At 40.5% G+C, this 22,566-nt stretch overlaps 1 protein-coding gene across 2 annotated transcripts in view; it reads left to right on the forward strand.

The window, feature by feature from the left end:
• Positions 1–16,853, forward strand: part of trabd2b (TraB domain containing 2B) — a 77,474-nt gene extending 60,621 nt beyond the window's left edge. For both annotated transcript variants that reach the window (XM_085398779.1, XM_085398778.1), the window contains 3 exons: positions 13,205–13,301; positions 15,413–15,697; positions 15,982–16,853. In XM_085398779.1, coding sequence (XP_085254905.1) covers positions 13,205–13,301; positions 15,413–15,697; positions 15,982–16,207 — 608 coding nt within the window. In that variant the 3' untranslated portion in view covers positions 16,208–16,853. The remainder of the gene's footprint in view (positions 1–13,204; positions 13,302–15,412; positions 15,698–15,981) is intronic.
• Positions 16,854–22,566: the final 5,713 nt, after the last annotated feature.

Genomic DNA, 22,566 nt, shown 5'->3' on the forward strand with positions numbered 1-22,566 from the left:
GCATTTGCCTTGGATCACTTACTTCTAGCATTAACTATGTCTAGAATGTAGTGGACAAACAGAACTTGTGTGAGAACGAGCAGGAGCACCTCTCAGGTCAAGCCCCTCTAAAGTTACAGATGTCATAGTTATTTTTTTCTTTTCACAGGGTAATTAAAGTGTACGATGTGTGTATTAAGTGGTTCAGTCAGGAAATCCATCTCTCCTCAGCTCAGCACCTTACCTCTCAGCCTCCCCCATGCCCTTGCTTTCACTGCACACATACACCTTCCTGTAGCACAAGTGCCTTTTTGGATAAAATGTACGCTTTTTTAACTGCAAAAAGATTTTTTTCCTCTATTGCTCTGCTCTCAGTTTTGAATTCTGCACACACATCTGCAAGTGCATGTTATAACATTTCATTTTCTTCACTTTCAGAAACAGGTTATTTATATAAATTCCAGCAGGCATAACTGAATTATCCCAGGCAATATAAAAGAAACTGACTGAGAGGATTTACTGTCTCACTGTTGGGCCAAGACTTTATGATATCGGTGGTTGATAATGACACCTCCAAATAAATCATTCACAAAATACTCATATATTGTTTGATTCTTAACCAATGACTGTACTGTAGACATTTAATACACTAATAACACTCATTAGTAGCCTGTTTTCAATGGCAATACAGATTGATTATGATTAAAGCAGTGTCCTTTTGATTAAATTTGCCATTTACTGTAACTATAGTATGTATATATTTCCCCCAATGAAAACAAATCCACAAAGTTTTGCAAAGTTATCTTAAGATTTGGGGTAATTATATAAGAATTTCACATTAGCTATCTCAAAATTTTGATTTACTAACTCAAAATTTCGAGATAAGAACCCAAAACTGAGCAAATATCTCGACATTTTGAGTTATTAAGTCAAAATTTCGAGATAAGAACCCAAAATGTTTATTTTGACTGATGGATAGCAATATTCTGTTTTGTTTTGTTTTCCAGTAGCCAAAACAAGCTTCCAAACTGAAACAGCTCTAAACTAGGCTGGTTCTAGCTGTGTGCAGGGGGTAGTTCAGCATAGCTAAACAGTACATCTTACCAGTCTAAAGAAAAATCATTTTGGGTTTTGGTTAGCTAGTGAAGAAAGTATTGATTCTAACATCTGAATTGGTTTGATAGCCTACAGTCCACAGTCTCCCACTCACATACACATAAATGTTCTAGAGCAGTTCCATTTTACCTGTTGTAGATACTTCTGAGACGTTAGATATGTGTACTAACTTCCTTCATTTTGTAGCCAAAGTGGACCTGAAGTTATTTCCACTTTTCCTTCCCTTTGTCTCCTCACCGTCTCCCATCCTGCTCCTAAGCACCACTATGGTCACTGCTGTTCACTATTACTATCAGTATTATGTAATAGGGACCAGTCACGGGCACCCACTATAACATGACGTAGAGTTCTTTGTAAGGATCAGTAAAAGCATCAGAGTTTCCCCCATGGACAAAATGACACAGCAGCCCCAGATGAAAGCAATAAAGGAAAGGCATACCCACAGACAAGTCATACACACAGAATACTTGGTCTGTTGCTATTGCAAACAGATACAAACCTTAACTATTTTCCATCACTCACTCGGCAAAATGCACTCTCTGTCGCCTTCCTCTCAGTCACACACAAACTAAAAACATACACTTATGCAGACTACATGCAGAGTTATCATTTGTGCTGAGGAGTGCTGTGAGAGCATGGCCGTGTGTTGTTCGAGCTCTGTGGTGTGCTTCAGCAGGTTTTCATTTGCCAGTTCCCTGGCAGCCGCTGCCCACTCTTATTAAAAACATCCCATGGAATTTCCTGACGCTGCCACGGCCTAGACACCACTTCGCACACATACACACACTTACACGTATGTTTATGTTTGTGACACAAAGTCCCATGATCTGCAGATATTTATCACCCAAACGAGCAGTTACTGTCAAAAGTCCACATGTAGTACTGTTTGTTTTGGAGTCTAAGCCACTTTGGATCTGTTTGCTGAAGTTGATTTTTATGCATATGTTCTGATGTGCAGACCTATAATAGCCCATTGTGCAGGCAGACTGGACCCATGTGTTTTGCAGTCACTTGTGGTGTTGTGGTGTCGAAGTGATGACTGAGGGAGAGAGCCTGCCTGGCGTGCATGTCATTTTGTCTCCGTGGCTCTTCCCATCTTAGTCCGTATCTGTTTTTCTCAGCCTCTTCCCCTCATCTGACTGTCTCTGCCTGCACACCAGTCTGTCTGCATAGCTCTCATTTCATCTTTCTCCCCAGCTCTCTGTTCTGCTTCTGTCGTTCTGGTCTGCACTGTCAGTCCTTTCCATCTGTTGCTCTTTTTCCTTTATTAAACCAACACCATTCCTTGATGCTGTCTATCTCCATCTTGCTTCATACTGTCTTTCCTTCCACATAGTGCGGATCTATTTTATGAAGTGACAGACGTGCAATGCTTTGGATGTTGGGTGTGTATTTTCTCTTCTGTGGAGAAGACAGAGACAGAAAGATATTAGAAGTGCTTCCTTGATGACAGTTTGGGCCTAGCACACATTTAAATTTATTTTTAACGTCCGCGTGGTTTGTCCTTGAAGCCAACGTTGTGTTTTTTACAGGGGCATCTGGTGGATGAGCACAAGGATACTTATGCCTTTCCTCCTCAAAGCCAGATAACTTTAATCCCTAATATGATTCAAAACTAAACAAGGATCATTTCCCATTTGGATCTCTTAACTGTGACCAGTTACAATAGCATTCAACTGCTGTAGGAACAGCGTAGGCTCTGTTGTTGTATCCATGTAAGGTTATGCCGTCTTGTAAATTTTCAGGAATGTAACTCTGTGAGTTTGCGTGAAAACATCTTATGGTAACTCTTAACTGCACTGGCTGCATTTCTCATCGTAATTAAATCAGTATAGCTCATTAGCTTGTTCAAAGATTACACACTTCATTAGCAGCTGGAAGAACATCCCACTGCCTATTAAGAGCCAATGACTTTAATGCTACGTTTCATAAACACGTGAATGCTTCTTTCTTTGATCTTTTGAGTGTTAAAATTGACCTAAATGCACACAACAGAAACTATGTAGCCCCAGGAATGCAAGAATATTAACGTCCCCGTTTAGAGACTCATAATGCTGCAGGTTTTTCTACTTGGTGAATGACTATATTCACTGTTATCCTAGCTAAATAACAGATCTGATTAAAACATTACTGCAGAAAATTTTTTTTTTTTATGGTCACCAGATCTCGATCCCGATTAAAGACATGGAAGATTTTGGGCCACAAGACAGAAACATAGTGCCAGGCCTGTAATATCTATGCCAAATGAAATATAGGAATCATTAATAATGAGATGGGGATATAGTTAGAGACGCAAGATTGGGAGGGTTTGGACATGTGCAGATGAGGGATATAGGCTATGCTGAATATGGGGCTGCTATGCAGGAGTTACACTGGTGTGACAGAAGAGGATGGGGTGAGATGGAGGCAGATGATCTGCTCTGGTGACTCCTAAAGGGACCAACTGAAAGATGAAGAAGATTTTCTGCTACTGACATTAAAACACTAAATTAAAATGTACTTTTTGGCAGAATTGTGTTCTTGTCTGGGAGTTTTAGACACCTGTAGAAACATAGGTTTACACACCAGTGTTGGCGCATCTCAAATGCCATTTGCCTGTTTGCCACAGTGAATAACTTTGGGATTAGTGTCTTGCCTGAGCCAAGAACCAATCAGCTAAGTAAAGAAAAACGACAGCCTATCATTACTTTAAGAACTGAAAGTCAGTCAGTCTAGAAAATTGCTCACACTTCGAATGTGTCCCCAAGTGCAGCTGCAAAAACCCACAAACGCTACGATGAAACTGGCTCACATGAGGACCGCCACAGTAAAGCAAGACCAAGAGTCACCTCTGCTGCAGAGGATTAATTCATCTGAGTCACACAGCACCTCAAATTAGAGCCCAGATAAATGTCACGCAGAGTTCCAGTAACAGACACGTGGCTACATCAACTGTTCAGAGAAGACAAATCAGGTCAAATAGCTGCTAAGAAACCACTACTGAGGAAAAGCAACAAGCCGAAGAGATTTGTTTGGGCCAAGAAACACAAGTAGTGGACCAGTGGGAATCTGTGCTTTGATGAGTCCAAATTTGAGATCTTTGGTTCCACCCACCGTGTCTGTGTGACACAGAAAAGGTGGTCTCTACATGCATGGGTCCTACCGTGAACGAATGGACGAGGAGGAGTGATGTTGTGGGGGTGCTTTGCTGGTGACACTGTTGGGAATTTGTTCAAAATTAAAGGCACACTGAACCAGCATGGCTACCACATCGCATCCTGCGGCGACATGCCATCCCATCCGATTTTCATTTAGTTGGATCATCATTTATTTTTCAACAGGACCCCAAACACACCTCCAGGCTGTGCAAGGTCTATTTGACCAAGAAGGAGAGTGATGGAGTGCTGCACCAGACAGCCTGATGTGATGTGATGCTTTGGTTTCTGCAAACACAAACAGATCCAACTCAGAAAGATACACTCACATTTACTCACATGCACTTTCTTTTATCTCTAAGCTTATGTGTCTGTGTGGTGTTTGCCAGCAGCACACACATATGCACTCCTTTAGATCATAATTTATAGATTATCATTCCTTCTCTCTGTAACTTTAACTGATGGATGAAGAAAAACAAACCAGTGTGAAAGGTGAAAGACGAACATCATAGAGACGTTTTTAGAGCAGAGAATGCCACATCTTCCATTACATGTATGTACGATGAGATATCAGAGACTACAGCTTACAGAAACAAAAACAGTCAATAGCAGGGGGATTTTTACTTTCTTTGTGCTTTTGTTTTCTACATTTTCCACTACTTCCTTTTTTTTTTTTAACTCTCTGTGCTTTTCTACTTTTTCCTCACCACACCCAGCTTCTCACTTTCTGCCCACCAGGAGAGCTTTACAAACTTAAGCAGCAAGCATAGGCAGTCTAAATATTTGAAAGCAAGGAATGGCTTTTAAACACTCAACCACTGAGCTGAGTGAAGCTTCCAGTCTCTCTAACATGGATGTGTGTCAAGCCCGCCACATGCAGCGGTCAGCCTCTGGATTTGATCCCTGAAACTTTCTTGATCTCCGTATTTGACCAGAATTTCAACCTTTAACAGTCCTGTCAACAGCTGTCACTCACAACACCTCGGAGGGTGTGTGTAGTGCAATAAGACAGACAGACGTCTTACTGCATGCATAGGAAATGAAGTCATTATGGAGATGAGGAATGGGTGAGAGCGGTGAGCTCCAGATTGCCTTTACTTCTCCTTCTAGAAACTCAGAGCTCCCTGAGAAGAGAGGTGGAATTTACACATCATGTAAAAGCCGTGGTCTGTTTTCAAGGAAATTATTCCTGAACACTGTGGGTAGCTGTTTTTGTAGCTCTGTTAATTCAAATTCTGCTGTGTGATTTATAGAGAGATCCCGTTCCTGTTAAACAGTAGATGGGAATGCACAGTGAGGCCCAGGGATGCCGACCTTATTAAAATCTTTGTTGCATTACTCATATTTTGCTCAAGGAAATAGTCTTAGTACAAAAAGTGGAAAAAGGGACTTTCCCCTAAAACACAAACAGGTGCACACATATACATTATATGAGCACAACTTGCAGGGAGAATGCGAACACACACAGGTTCACGCACAAGCAGATCGCAGAAAGAAAAGCACTGAAGCATGAGCTGCATTCTCCTGGGAAAAATGTCAGCATCCTCATAACATCTAAACGAACTTGACAGATTTAGAGTTCCTTAAAATCAAATCCTCCACCAATGAAAAACAAAAGCAAAGCAAGCTTTCTGTTTAGTCTATCTCCTCTTTAAGATCATATTCTTATGTACCTGTGGAGCACTTCCAGCACAGTATTTGCTCAGAGCCACCCAGCTCCACCACCCCCAGAGTTGGCTCTGCGTAATTTTGTTTCCTAAGTCAACAAAACAACTATGAGAGATGTTGTAATGTTTAGACATTGCTTTTCACCAGCATCATCAAAACACTGGGGGATACTGGGTGGGGGGAGGTAGTGTCCTTCAGTCCAGTAGACTTCACATACTTTATTGCAATATTGAAGTTATTCCTTAGAGTCATGGTGGCCCAGCACCTTACATATTTTCCTTTAATTTGTCACCTATTTAACACCTACACACATTTACAAACATGTGAAGATGAGAGTAACATTTTCCACATTATCTCTGTCTGCGCTTGCCCTCGTCCTGGAACATATTTCCAAACAAACCAAAAGTGGAACACACCCTTGTCAGCTAATATGCTTTTTCTTTCTCATCCATTCACTGGCTATGTCTCCTGGATGTTCGCTTTTCTTCTCTTTTTAACTCATCTTCCAATTTCTTGATCACCCACTTGTTTAAATTGCTCTGAGGGAACTGCTTGTGTTTGTTTGGACCATAATGTAGCAACTATGCCCAGCAGGCATTCTGCTTGGGTTGAGGGCGTACGTCAATCCCTCTCTCCCTCTGATCGTCCTCTCTATCCTCCACCCTTTCCTCCTTCTTTTCCATCTCCTCTCAAACCACTTGCCAATTATCTATTTCTATTCTCTCTTCCTTTGTGCTCCTTTTGTGCAATTTTCATATGAGGTGGTCTGCTTGTAAGCCATGTGGGATTTTTTTTAACCACTAGTGCATATCAGTTGATGCATTGTTTACACAAAGTAATTGCAAACACATTTGTTTGTGCAAAAACTGAAAAATAACATAATTCTCTTCCTGTGCGTTTTCTGCATTCTTGAAGCAATGTCAAATTCCTAACTGCTCAGTGTTTCCATTTTCCTTGCTTTTCCTGCTTTGCTACTAGTGTCTCTTTCCTCTGACTGATGTGCAAAAGCATATAGAAAGAAAGGATGGAGAATCACGCATAAAGCGAGGCTCGGTGAGGTTTAACTTGGAAGGAAAAATAGGGAAAGGTCTGAAAGAGAGAGAAGGATGTGTGCAGACCAAGCGTTGACATGGTTTAAATTGAGCGTGAATGCCTAGACATGCTGCAATACCTCTTTTTTCTTTTCAAAACACACTAATACATCCCTCCCGGAAAAAACTTGCATGGAGGGAAAAAAGAGAAAAACTGACTGTAAAACAAATGCAAAATGGAAGCTAAGAAGCTTAAGAAGCCTGGATATGGAAGATAAAGAGACAGGCAGATGTGGCAAACATAGAAAGGTGAATGTGCAAGTGGAGTAAATTAAGTCATTGCTACTGTAAGTGGAAATCAGGATGGGATGGTTATTAAATAAAGGAGTTGCTGGTTTATTAACTCTGCGCTCTGGAGCCACGGGAGGGGAAACACCCTGTGAGAGGGTGTATACACAGCAAAAACTTGCTCCTACTTAAAACAAAATATTTATTAAGTAAATAAAATATTTGAAAAACACATATCTGCAGTTGGAGAAATGACAGCAGGTGGTTGGCTGATATATGGTAGTGGTTGCAGTTGGGCTGAAGCCACATTCCCACAAGCTATTCTTTTTATGTCGCAGGCAGAGCAACTTGTCTACTGGAAGATTAAATACGACCCATATGGAAAAGAATTTCAAAGAATATTTAGTAAATGTTTATTTTGTGTATTTTTAAATCTTTAAACAAAATTCCTGCCACGACTTATGTATGAAACTGGCATTTTGTTCATGCATAAGAAAAGTCATAAGAAACAAGTATTCATTATTTTTCCAAGTAAACATTATGTCGTATGAGTACAATGAGAAGGGTAAATAATATGGATATTTTCCTTTGAGTGCAATGAAGCCAATGATGAAAACAGAAGCTGTGTTCCACTTCTATGTTAATATTAATGATAAACATTTTTAAAGTATGACTTTACACTGAGACCGTACACTGAGAGAAATCTACAAAGTCATGAAGATGTAAGCAGCTTGGCTGGGTGAACTACAGCAGCACAAAGCCATAATAGATGCCACCTATCAGCTAAGAAACTGAGATGCCACAAACTGATAATATTATGTGTGTATGTGTATGTAGACAGCTCACCAGTAGTGAGACAGTAGAAAACTGTAAAAACATGTCCTGTTCTGATGAATCTGCTGCAACGTTCACATGGTAGGGTCACTGTTTACTGCTTCCAGCATGATAACATGTCACAAAGTTCAAATCATCTCAAACTGGTTTCTTACATTTTACTGTAGTTTAATGTACATAAAATAACTTTCACAGTCCATCGTGTGCATGTGTGGCAACAGGAGATTCACGTCACAGATCTGCTGACGACAAATCTGCAGCAACTTTGCGTCATAATGGACCAAAAATCTTTGAGGAATGTTTCGGTTCCACATTGATTTTATACCACGAATGAATGCAAAACGTTGTTAGGCATCGTGTTTAGGCATCAAATATCCTTTGATTAAGGAGAATATTTTCATCTTCTGTCATGAGGACATGTTAACTTGCCATTACCAATTTTCTAACCAAAGCCACAATCTTTTCTCAATATTATCCAAGAGTTCTGATTGCTTGAACAAAACCATAAAAATTTTAATTTACGGAAAAGAAGGAAATGTTATTGGATGTGTATCTTCAAACAATGTGCAGATGGGGGCGAGACAGCTAAAGACACTGGGAAAAAGAAAAACATTGCTTTCTCTTTTTTACATTTCTTTTAAGGTCTTTCCGTAAAAACTTGAAAAGTAAACATTAATAGCGAGCATTACACTGCAATGATTAGGGTGTCACTAAGTACTGTAACTTTAAAACAGAGTGGCATGTTTACAGTGAGCTACCTGTGCGGTCAGCCCACGAGCACTACAAGCAGCAGGGGAGCAATTAGGAGTCAGCTGACCTCTTATTACATTTAAGCTAATTGAGCTGTTTGTTAAGACTGCTCTGTGCTTCAGAAGCACCACACTGTTTACTGTCTGAATACTCCACAAACAAACACACTAGCTCAGCCTCCCACACGCACCTTCATCTGCTTGGAAAGAGCTATTATTTCTCTACCCAGTCACTCACCCACACACAGGCACGAACCACAAACCTACAATGAAACAAACAATGCACATGCCACTGTTGTCAGATGAAAAGCTTGTGAATTAACTTTTTCCAAAAGAATGGATTTGTAAGAACTTGGAAAAACGTTTTGTTTGTTCAACAAACGGAGCCAATTCATGAAGAAATGTGCAGTCCCTCACTTGAGAGTTACCAACATTTCATAAGTGTTGGTTCTCGTTGTGAGAAATATTGCTTGCTTGTTGTGTGTGTGTGTGTGTGTGTGTGTGTGTGTGTGTGTGTGTGTGTGTGTGTGTGTGTGTGTGTGTGCATTCAGTGGGCTGTTTAAGCAGCAGATGCAAGTTTAGCATCCAAACCAATTCTCCCTCCACAGAAAACTGAATGGCAGTTTTACAGCAAGTGTAAAAATTGAACCCATATGGTTGTTTGTTATGTCATCTTCCAAACAAAGTTACGCATAAATATACACGACTTTGTCGAGGTGTGTTATGAATGATGGCAGAGTAGAGGAAATCAAGCCAACACACGAAACAGTCAGCTTGACCTCACACCCAGCAAACACGCGGCACATGCTCTTCTTTGCCCCGAGCCCACTGAATTTAATGAAATAGCTGCTTGACACAGACATGAAGGAGGTTAAATCTGTCAGCATGCAGTCACTGAACGAGCTGACTTTGGCCCCAAGATCTTGTTTGAAGGAAAGGGTGAAAAGAGAAAGAAGAATGCTGTTCTTTTCAATTCAGTTCAGTTTTATTTATATAGCGCCAAATCACAACAGCAGTTGCCTCAAGGCACTTTATACTGTGAGGTAAATACCCTACAATAATACAGAGAAAACCCCAACAATAAAATGGCAACAGTGGGAAAGAAAAACTCCCTTTTAACAGGAAGAAACCTCCAGCAGAACAAAGCTCAGGGAGCAGTGGCCATCTGCCGGTTTTATCTGTTTATCTCTGCGGTTTTAAAGAAGGCCCAACAGCGTCTCCACTTTCTGAGAATCCTCAGAAAAATGGACCTGAAGAAGGAGCTGCTGACCGTCTTCTCCATTGAAAGTGTGCTGACATATTGCATCGGTGTGTGGTTCTCCAGCTGCACCACAGCACAGAGAAAGGTCATCAATATGGCCCAAAAAATCATTGGACATCCTCTTCCCTCCCTGTACAGCACTCGCTGTCTCAAGAGGGCACGCAGCATTCTATGGGACGGTACACACCCAGGACACGGGGTGTTTAAGCTGCTGCCATCTGGCAGGAGGTTCAGGCTGCTGAGGTCCCGAACAAATAGACTCAAGGACAGCTTTTACAACAGGGCAACAGCCCTGATCAATGCAAATAGCTGACCTGACTGGCTTTTTTTATTACTAAGTTATTATACTGTGTTGTGTTGTTTGTGTTGTTTGTGTTGCGTTGTGATGCGTCGTATCGTGTCGTGTTGTGTTACATGTAGTGCCGACGTAGGACAGTTTTCCAATTTCATTGTACTATTGTACTATGTATGACTGTGCAATGACAATAAAGAGTTATCTTATCTTACATAACCAAATAACAATACAGTTGGCCTTTGTAAGTGTAGAAATATTCCCAATTGTCAGTCTAATTATCCTTTGACCTAATGGTGGTGCAAAAGTACTGTGCAAAAGTCATGTGCCATCCCTCATTTCTTTATACCGGTATGTTGCTGACAAAAGAGGAAACGTGTGTAGTTTATTGAAACATGTGTAGATAAATGGTAAATGGCCTGTATTTGTATAGCGCTTTACTAGTCCCTAAGGACCGCAAAGCGCTTTACACTACATCCAGTCATCCACCCATTCACACACACATTCACACACTGGTGATGGCAAGCTACATTGTAGCCACAGCCACCCTGGGGCGCACTGACAGAGGCGTGATAGATGGTATTATATGGTTGATCAAAATCCGACAGTTTTTTTCTCCGTTGGTTTTTCCATCCATTTGGCGAGATCCCAAACACACTTGATGAAATCCAGCCCATTGACAGAGTCTCCACTATGTGTTACAGATTACTGTGAACACTCACTGTTGTGCCACTTTCCTGACCTCCTCTGTACATATTCACAACGGTTTGAACCAAAAATTTCAAATCAAGATTCAACACTCGTTAAGATCCATTGCCACTAATTTATGTAACCGGTTTCTGCTTCTGTTTCCCCATTACACTGACATTTGTGGCAAGTGGAATAATGCTACATAAACACTGTTACATTTACAGTCCAGTTTTTGTATAATTTCACACACTTCATCCATTTGTCCCTGCTTCCTGTCAGAGCTTTGCTGGATTTTTTCCCCCGTATTTCTTAAGGACATGACTTTCACTGTTTATTTGCTGTAGATCCTTTGCAGTCCTGCCACTTCTTCTTTTGGCTCCCACGTGTCTAGCCTTGCCAGTTTTTGAATTGCTTGTGCAAAAATAAGATTCTAGGTTTGTCAAACTGTGTGATCTTTTGTATTTTTTATAGACAAAATTGAAAAATTTACATGTAGACGCCATCTCTTGGCCCATCTCTTAATTCAGTTGCCTTTTTTATGCTTGAATGATTCACAGGTCACTGTTAAATTACTAACCAAATATGAAAATATTCCCTTAAAAATGGTTGGGCACAATGACTTGACTGAAAAAAAGAACGAAAAAGAAACAATGTCCAAAGAAAAACTCTGAAATATCTTCAGAAAGCCTGGATATGTATTGCTCAAGAATACTTGGAAAAAACCCCAATGAAGTTTGGCTCCTTGGAAGGAAAATATAAATGAATGAGGGGTGGCGCAAGACTTTTTCACAGTAGTAGTTGTCAAAGGACGTGAACTGACTCAACAAATACTTAAATAGTACTGTACTGTACCTTTGACTTCACAACAAAATCATACGTTTTCTCCCATAAAAACTTTAAGCCTATGAACATGAGAAAATGTCATCACTTCTTATGGCAATATGTAAGTATAATAAAAGAAGAACACAAGTACACACAAGCACACACACACACTCACTGTCACCCAGACAAAAAACTCACACTCGGCCCTCTGTGTAATCCCATCTGATCTCACCGACGCTCTGTTGTTAGAAGCCTCCTCTCACTCCACGGCCTATCCCAGCACTGCCTTTGAACTCAGCTGCCAAGAAAGTGTAACACCGCGTGCCTCTTTCTTTGACTTTCAGGAATGATCAGGAACATTATAATGATAAAATTGGCAGGGGGTGAGGAGCTGAGTGGGAGCAGAAGGCCTCGACGGAAAGCAAGAAAGAGGCTCGAATATTGTCAGCGTGTTGTTAATAAGCGAGCTGAGGTGTGCGAGTGTGTAAAATTCCTGCGCGTGTTTGAGTATGTGTATACGTCTGCGCACAAATATGAATTCCTCTCTTAGGGAGTACGTGTTGGTGAGGGTGATGTCAGGCTACATTATGGCTTATTGCTGGGTTGACTGACATGCAGGATTATCGGCTGATGGGATAAATTAAAAGAAAAAAAAAGCTTTCATCAGCATGCGGCTGGGGCCTGAATGTTTGATGTTAGACTGAAGGAGTCATATGCAAGGTGATGGAAAGTGAGAGAGGGCTGGAAGGGAGGCAAGAGGTTGAGTGCCCGATAGACAGACCAAGTTTTCATTTGAACAATCCCTGTTATCTTGCAGATTCTTCACTTCACTCCATGTCTGAGTTGTCACTGTCACCAAAATCCATTAGTGTCTCTAAAACTTGGCTGAGAAAAGATCATATTTAATGAGGCAGTCCACAAGAAAATGCAAGAAATTTAGACTGGCACGGTTTCTCTGGTATTTGTCGGACAAATATGGACATTAAAATGTATAGAAGCACTTTTAAGTTTGCTTACATTTCTTGACCAAAGCTATAGTTGCCTGTGTTAGGAAGATATAGTCTGTTACAGTTGTTAGAAAATAAGAGTTCAGATAGTGGGCCACACAAACATGTTATTGGTATGTTCAGCACCACAATGAAAACAAAGCTAAAATTTATGGAAGTTTTGTTCACTATATAATAATTGAGTGCTTTCAACGTAAGTAAATATCCATGAAACATAATCCAGGCTAGATTTACTCTTGAAGATAAATGCATGCGCCGCAAGAAGCTGAGTTTGAGTCTTTTGTGACCTCTGTTTTTTTGTTTTGTTTTGGTTTGCTTTTTGTTCACTGCTAGGCCACTTTCTGGGGAACCACAGCGTGCTGGACATCCTGAGGCAGGAGGGCTATGAGATTGTCCACATGCCCTCTGATCATCAAGAGCCAGCCACAGAGTGAGTAAGCAGACAAGAGTGCGCAGTAACAGATGACGGAGCATGTCATTTGATTAAATGACTGTGGTTACAAAGACAAAAACAAAAATAAGTTGCTGAAAAATAGAAAAAATAAGTGGTTGCTTGGATTACTCTTTAGAAAAGCAGTTGTTTGACATTATGGAGTCTAAGTTCTTGATGACGACACATAAATTGCGCTAATTAAATTTGAGTTTTGGATGATTCCGGTTTTGACTGAGTAATCGGGCACTTTAGAGCTATTTAAAACTCTTTACATGTTAAAATTATGACTTTTTCTAACCAGACAAGATATTTAATGGAAAAAGAAAAAGAGAATGTGATTTTCTATGTGCATGAGATTGATAATGTTATGGCAGTGCAGACTGTGAAGCAGAACATTTGTGCACTCTTACTGTAGATTTTGGCAGGGATACAGATGCACATCCACATGTATCTGTATCGACCCCCCCCCCCCCCCCCCCCCAACTTAGTCTGTTCACATCTGTCTAATTCTCTTGAGAGTTGAGGCATTTAACCTCAGCAGATTTATTGGAGTGCAGATACGGTCCAAATTGTGCTATGCAAGAATCCTTTGATACCTCATCACCTCCCTCACACCTGCCTGCTTCTGCCCCCCCTTTCTGGTGGCTGCCAAAGGCCACTTGCCAGAGTGGTGGTTCTGTCTGCTTTCACTGCAACATACAAACACATGCATGCATGTATGCAGGATAAATGTAGAGATGCTCAAATTTACAACTATGCAACACATACATGACTCAGAAAGAGTCTTGGCTTCGCTCCTGTGGCCTTCTACAACTCTTCTTCATGTCTGTTAGTGTTCAGGCCCAATCACTGGCACACAGCACCTCCACTCTCACCTAAGGGTTTGATCCATGGGCCTATAAAATAATAAGAGCAGTCGCTGGAATCGGAGTGAAAATGGAAAAACAAGGCATAACAAGAACAGTCTTTTTTCTAACAGTAAAAACAACTCATCCCTCCAGCTGGAGCTTTTCACAAACTTCTCACTGCAAATTACAGCTGTAAATGTAGCCTCCCTATCTCTCTCCATCCTGTTTCCAGGCTTGTGGGCTTCAGCCAGTGGTTCATGGTTTAAAAGCTGACAAGTGGACTGACTTACTGTGGTCACGAAAAACTTGTGTCTACTGCGTGCACGCACGCACACACACACACACACACACACACACACACACACATGACCACACACTTGCCTGCAAGCTGACACTTCTAGCTCTCCGATACAAGGTGATCTGACAGGCGAGGAAACACACCACAGGATGGCTGGATGAGAGGTGTTTATGAAAGCTGTTAGCCTCAGACCTGGAGTGTTTTGAACCCACTGGCACAATTATATGACTGACAGAGCAGCCCAGAGCTGGGTTTGGCTGTGCAGTAGCTTGACCGCAGGCCTGGAGCTATCATCGCACTGACCAAGCCATCAGGGCCTGGGTGAGACAAGGTTGTTGAAACTTGTAAAAACAGAAAGGCAAACCGACAAATTGATCATGACCGGTGAGACAAAACTGATTATAAGTATTTCAAAAGAAATCGTGACTAAAGCATGCGATTTCTACTGCTGTTTATTTCATTTGAAAGGTCTTGAATGATGTGTAAAACATATTTTTGATGCTCTACTGAAACACAAAGTCACATGCGAGCCATATTGACAGGAAAAGAACAAGAGAGAAGAAAGTATGAGTAATGGCTGGAAGAAAGAGCAGCATGGCAAAAATATTTGAAGACAGGAGATTCTGGGTGGTCTTCTTGGTCAAATGTCAGCTCTGATGCACAATATATTGCCATGAGAGTTCCAACTTCCTCTTACGTTGTCTGCTGGGTCTTTCAACTTTTAAAGGACGCCCTTCTGGTGTTCATGTCCTTGACTGAAGTTATGGGGTGTAAGTGGAAAGCCATGGGGTGGTCAGAAACCACAAACAACACCACTGTCTGGTAGCACATTGGAAATCTTGCGAAACAGTACAGAAATACTAAAATAAACTATTTTGATCTAATATTTGGGTAAAAGTCTTTCTGTGAGTATTAATAGAACTGAGTCCATCCCCTGTCTGTCCTGTCCTCCCTTGCTCCAGGGCAGCAGGTCCAGACCTCCTTGCAGCACCAGAGTTCAGCAAGGAGAATACAGACACTAGCACAGGATCTCCCATTAGCTGGCCAACCAGTCCAGAGATGGAGCTGGAGCTCGAGGATCCAGAACCTATGCCTGGCCTTGGAGGGGAGGAGCTGCCTCACATGCTGCTCCCTGACAGCTTGAGCCAGCTAGAGGAGTTTGGACGCCATAAACGGCCACGCAAAGCTCACCGTGGCCACGGGAGACCCCGTCTCTTCAGTGACCTGTGGGTTCGCATTGGGGATGGGTGAGATATTTATTATGATTAGTTTGACTGTAGCTGAGTTGTACCTCTTTAAACAAAACATAATAATCTTTTAACAATTGAATGTCTGTAAGGACTGTACTGGCTTGATGACGATTATTAATAAACTCTGGATGTCCCTAAATAAAAGACCACAATGAGATTGGCTGCTGAATATGTACTGGAAATGTTATGCATGTGATTGTTCGGAGATCATGTAAGACTCAGTTCTTTTCCAGTCTAGCTAAATTCCTCATAACCTAATTTTCCCCCCCTCCTTTCTTCAGCACCACCCCACCACCAAACGTGAGGATAATCAATGGCTATGTGACAGTGGAGCCTCCGCTGACCTACCAAAAGCATCGCAGGCGGATGGAGATCTACGAGATAGATCGAGATAGTTCGCCTTCCTCCACTTCACCAAGCCCCAGCTCAGCCCAGCTAGCTCACAGCAAAGTCACGCTGTCTTGTGCTTTAGCGTGGCTTTTATCACACATATTGTTTACCTCCTGACCAAAAGAAAGTGTTACCTCATGAGAAACATTGGACAATACTTCATCCACACCAGAGCAGTGGAGCGTACCTGATAAAGCCAAACAAGGAGTGATTGTCAGGGAGAAACATCTCAGTCAGGATAAGACGTCTTAACGTGGGACGATCCGTTCTCCACCATAGAGCGAGATCGGCTTCAGGCTGCTGAAATGCCAATGTCTTTAAAAACTTGCCAAGTCTCATAATGTGTGGAATAAGCTCTGTGCTGCGTAAGAAGCAAAACGTGGACTATGTTGAACTGCAGTGGGGTCAAGTCCAAACCTCCTGAAAGTATTGAGATAGAATAACAAACACACAGCACAATGAAGAATTGTAAATTTAAAGAGCTGGAGTCTTTTACCTATAAAAACTGTAATATTATGTAGAAAAATAAGACTGACTTTAATAATGAGAATAGGTCATACTAACAGTTATAACTCTGTGAAAAGAAATGAGTTGAATAAACAAGGTACTGTGTGAGGCATTTACCTTCACACAGAGAAGCACTCAGATGCCACTTTGTAAATTGTGCATTTTGTTCATAAAGAAATATTGTATATTTATTATTTCTGGAAGAAAGAGTATATTTTCTTGCTTTTTGAAATAAAACGTAAATAAATACAGTCTGTAAACTAATCGAGTGCATCAAGCGGTCTTTCTTTCAGCAGACATAAACTGTGTGTTTAAGAATACGTTTATAACACCACCATCTGTTCTTTATTTAAAGCGTGAAATTATGGATATTTTTTGTCATAATCTAATGAAGCATATACTTCGGAATTGTCAAAAACATTCAAATATGACTATTATCTGGAAAAATGAATAGAAACTATAGTGGAACTACACGTTTTTAACTAGGGAAACAAGCAACATGTGAGTTGAGTCTGCCACCTGCTGGCTAATACAAGGAAAACATGGGGAAAGCAAACCTCATAATGAGTCATCTGTCAGTTGTGTCTCCATTATAAAGCTCACAGACAGGACTGTGCAACTGTGAAAATGCAACTTTGAGAAATGTGAAAAGTATATATTATCACACAGCAACGGACAAAACAAAAATAAGGATATTAGCCATTAATCAAAGGTCATACTACATTTAAACATTTTAACAAAAGGAGGAATACGGAGGCCGTTGAGCTCTGAGTGTTAACAATTAACCACAAATATCGAACTCCATCACTTCCCTTTTTGAAGCTGCTTGAATGATGAAGCTTCACTTTAAATATTTTAAGATTGGATGCTTCCTCTAAGCTCCATAAAACATAAGAATCCTTTCAGTCGTCACATACTGCGATTAACTAGGTTACAACTTCTCTTAAGGGAACCGTTGGCAACAGACAAAGTGACTATTCATTTCAATAAACTTGTTGTTGTTGTTGATGATGATGATGATGATGATGATGATGATGATGATGATGATGATGATACTGTAGTGTATTATATTGCAGTGCTCACAATATCAGTAAAGTTCATCATGTTTGCTGTGATCTTGTTGCGAGGGAACAAAATAATTCTGTGCAAACTGTGTTGATTCCTGATCGGCTTCCTCCTCTGCTATCTCATAGCAAATGTAAATGCAGTAAGACTGTGTGAATTACCAGGACATTTACAAGTGCAATAAAAGTTGGAAAACAGAAGAACATTTTAAAAATTATTATATAAAACAAAGACAACTTTCAGCAGAAACTGCGACACTCTGAATTCTCACAGCAGCAACTGAGACAAGTTTCATTAATGATGCCCCAGTTCAATTATGTATGATGACCAGAATGCACGAATAATGTTGAATGAGCTCATCTACATGGAATTCAGTTTTATTCCAACATAACATTTCCCAGAGTTCGCAACAAGATTGTCTACTTCGAAACAAGGCGGCACTTTGAGAGTAAACACGGTGAAAGTAGTTAAAGAAAAGATGAGACATAATAATAATAATAAATGCAAAAAGCATTTCAAAAATAGAACAGAGTTCATCATTTTAGTATCAGCAGGAAAATACAGCATTGACAGGGAATGTGAAGCTCTCCAGTGTTTTTGTAACTATCTTCTCATTGATAGTTAGTGCTCAATTTGTGGTTGAAAGAACCTATCAGGTGTCAGAGAATATGTATACTCTGTCTCATACCAGTCTTATAATTTAAATCTAGTCTTCTAGAGACACTAAGCGGCTGCGCTGCACTGCTGCAGTTAGCACTTCTACCACTAAATGGCGCTAGAGTCGCATAAAAACTTGAGCAACAACAAAGCACATAAAGCTGAAAACCTGGTTGGAGGCCGCAGAGCCTGAGCACAGAGACAGGCACAGAGGCGGCCAGGCACTGGGTTACAATGGCTTAAGAATGTCCATACAGGTACGTAATAAATAATTTAAAACAAACTGTCAAGTTGTAAATTTTAAGTCAGTGGTAATAAAATGTTTTATTTTAATTCAAGGTTAATGATACCACGCAGGTACAATATACCCAAATTTATTCTTAGAAATATTATAATATTTATTTATTTATTTATTTTAAAAAAAAATAGAGAGAGATTTAAACGAAACTTTTTTGCTCTACTGACCACATGAACCTGTTATTGCCAGACATTATTCTATAATTGTTGCACCATTAACTTTACAAAACATAAATAAATAAACTAAATTATGTAAAACATGAATTTAAAAGTTTTTTTCTAATTCAGTTTACTTTTCTGAGCAGTTTTAACATAAAAACATGTAAATTCAATATTTGTATAAAAACACAATAAAATTTGGAAGATTTTGAGTGTTCGCATAAGTTATTGTCAGTCGTCTGAAAAAGTGACCAACACTTATGACCTATTTTATACATAAAACAAATTTTTTTGGGATATTTATTCACACAAAAAATCACTAAGAAATGAAAATATGATCATTCAAATATATCTGTACATTTATCAGCTTAAATCTTGCTTAAAAACCTTTAATTAAAAGATTAAAATAATATTAATATATAAATTGTAACTTCACGCTTACCTTTCAGGTTAGCCTACACCTTCTCTTGGTCTTCTCATAAGCAATTTTTTTTTTAAGAAAAAAGAGCAAGTTTTTTAGAACAAACAGCTTTTTCGCCCCGTAAGCCAAGGCAGGACAATATTTGCCTTAGCTAGAATACCATTTTCCCTGGGCTTTGGGGTGTTGTTTGAGGGAGTGGGGGCCTTGACAGGGTGCTCTGAGGGCTGACCCTCACTCTGCTGGGCACACGCCGCCAGCCGCATATAAATAAAAGATTACAGTGGAAAATCAATTTCTGAGCAAACTCATTAAAAATGCCCCTCACCTTAAATGATTCCCATTTCCTTCCATTCAACCTGTTAACGCCTTGCTGTCCCTGAAACCGACCAGCCTACCCCCACACCCCACCACCACCACCACCACCGCTGCCTCACCCCACTCCTCCCTCCCACCCTTCTTCCATCCTTCGCCCTGTTGCTCTCCCCCGGTGGTAATTACTTGCACAAGTCGTTTTTTGCCCTTTGATTTGCACCGTTTCACAAATGAAGGTTAAGTTTGTTTAACCGTGGTGGATTTGCCAGTCATGTTAAAGCATATAATGTGGCAGGTCCTTGGTTTCTCCGCACACCTCAGGCACCCCCTGGCCTGCCTGCCGCCCCCCTCCCCATCTTCTTCCCTGTTAGCCTAGGCCTCTTAGGGAGGTGGGAGGGTGGGTGGGGGCTCCAAGGTTAAGGCTTAGTGCGCCTTAGGAAGCCTGTAGTGTATCAGACTTCAGACCCATTGACTTGACTCAAAGGCAACCAGGAAGTTGTTAAAAATCACCTCTGGTAAAAGGATTAAGAATCAAACTGCCGCGTTTGTCCTGAGAGGACGTTAAGACGGTCACCGCTAAGTTGCAACTCACTGACAGATAGGGAGAAAAAAAAAGGAGCATAATAAAGGACCACTAGTTAACTTCTGTTCAAGGTCTTGGACATCGATGCTGTAGGTGATGTACATATTGTCTTTTGCAGTGTAAATTACTCATGTGGTGAAGATAACTGCTGAAAGCATAAAATGCACAATGGCAGAAAGTGTCACAAGCCTCCTCTTCGATCGATACCTAATAAAGAGTGAAGTCACAGGAGCCAAGGAGAACATTGATCTGAGCTAGCTGGAGCTTCAAAGAGCATTTAAAGTCCTCGCTGCTTTGACTGTCGAGCTGCAGATTGCACACTGATCACAGCAATAGCTCATGGAGGACTTTGTTATCACACAGTCAGGACAACAGATGCCTTTCGCATTCAGCTTTCTGTCTCTCTCTCAGTCAATCGAGTACATTGCAGTGACACACAGCAGGTCTGTGTGGTCGTTGCTGAAGGATGTTTTTTAATTTTTAACACTAGATCTGTAATTATGAGTCGCAGGAAACGTCTGTCTACCACAACCATGTCCTGTGTGGTGAGTGTGACCTCATATTTCACAGAGAGCTTTGATTCTCTGTCTAGCAGAGGGCAGCCATAAAGCTTTGGGAAAACAAAAGCGTGCTTAGCCCGAGGGCAGATAGCTCTTCTCCCTTTAGATAATCCTGTTGATAGTGGAGGCAAAGCAGCGCTGTTTGGACAGCTCAGCTAACTCGCAGCTCATCTGTGTTTGTGCTGGTTGAGACATTATTTTCTCTCATTGTCCAAGTCCCCTTGAAGATGCGTAACTTTGAGCCGCAGGATTGAACCCATGGCCTTGTATTCCATTAACAAGGGTCAGGTGCAAGTCTTAAAGGCCAGACAGCATCTGGTGATGTTTATTAAAAAGAAAAAATATATATATATACTACACAGCTAGGGTTTGACTTTATATTTTCATTTTAATCAGTCACCCAAAGAGATCTAAAGCCTGCTGAAATTTTATTCACAACTATAGTGACAAGAAATGTTGACGTATCAGATAAAACTGTTCAAATCTTGCTTGGATGAGGTTATTCTTCTTTCCTTTGTTGAACCCAACCAAAGTTTCTTATTCTTGAACACACTCGGTGATTTCATTTGCAGTCTCTGGCAGATATCACTTGGTTGATACAAGTTATTCATGCTTAAATGTTTCTAAACAAATCAAGCTATTTCATTGGTCACTGTCTCTGTGATGAAGGAGGATAATCATCGCCACACTAGAGCTTTTTATTTGTTTTGGTGTCCAGCACAAAGGTTCACCTAAATCAAACTCTTTTTTTTAATTTAAAATAATTATAAAGGCAACACAACTTTCTCTTAAAAGTCTCTTCTCTTGTATTCCAATATAAAATTCAATACAATGTAAGAAAAATGTATACATTTTAAAAAAAGAAGAAAAATGGGGAATTGTTAATTGTGCTGCATAGAAATAAAAATAACAAAGTAGTTTGTTTTTAAGTGCTGAGGTAGAAGGAGTGAATGCGTACCAAGGAGAGCAAAGTAGTTACAAAGGAAAGAGGAATACCATGTGTGCTCGTATGTCCGTGTGTATATGTACATGTGTGTCCTTGCGTGTGCATTGAAGGATGGTGGTGAGAGTGTTGTGTTTCACAGTTTTTTGCCATGATGCACTGCTTTATTATTCTGCACAAGGGGCACTTCACATGCGGAATGGGTTCTCTTTGATATCGACAGCAGCTTGAGGGAGAGAGTGCACTCAAAAACAGGCGAGGGCGAATTTATTCTGGGGAAAAAAACAGATAGTTGTGTACTTCCCTGGCAGTGGTTGCCGCACATAGGAAGAGCCAACCGCTTTGATGCTCCAGCGGTGACACTCCACACGCTAATGAAATATGGTAATTACAGCCACATGAAAGCCCTTCTAAACAGAGCTGGAGAAAGGGTATAAAAAACAAATATGACTTTATCCAAAGATACCCACTGTGATTAATTCTCCTTTTCATAAACATATATTTTATGCCGTTCAATTGTTACAAAGCAGCGTGGGCCATCAGTTGACCCAGGAGCAGGCGAGGGGGAAAGGTCCGCTGATTAAGAACCCTATTGTTCGCTTTCAATAGAAGACAGTCTGCTGGAGAACACGGGACGGCGAGGTGTCAAAAAGAAAAGTCCCTGCAAACGAGTGCTCTCTGTGCTGTTCTAACTTTTGTATTTTTTAAATTAATTTCTTTTTTTATTTGAAATTCACCTAATCTGGACTGTAAAACTTGGCACAATCAAACACAACTTAGGAGACTTATTGGTGGAAAAACTGGTAATGTGATTGACATGTAAAGGAAAGTATTGTGTTTAAAGTTTACACAATGGAAATTTGAGCAAAATGCTTGCATTTTTCACTCATTCTCTAAGAGAAACTGATTTCCAAAGAGACCCCAGAGCTCGATACAATGTCAGTTACTTGTTTTGACAGCACACATAGCTTT

This window comes from Rhamphochromis longiceps, linkage group LG23 (genome assembly GCF_057381845.1).
Source record: "Rhamphochromis longiceps isolate RC_006_pf linkage group LG23, R_longiceps_female_GT1.1, whole genome shotgun sequence".
Taxonomy (NCBI): Eukaryota; Metazoa; Chordata; class Actinopteri; order Cichliformes; family Cichlidae; genus Rhamphochromis; species Rhamphochromis longiceps.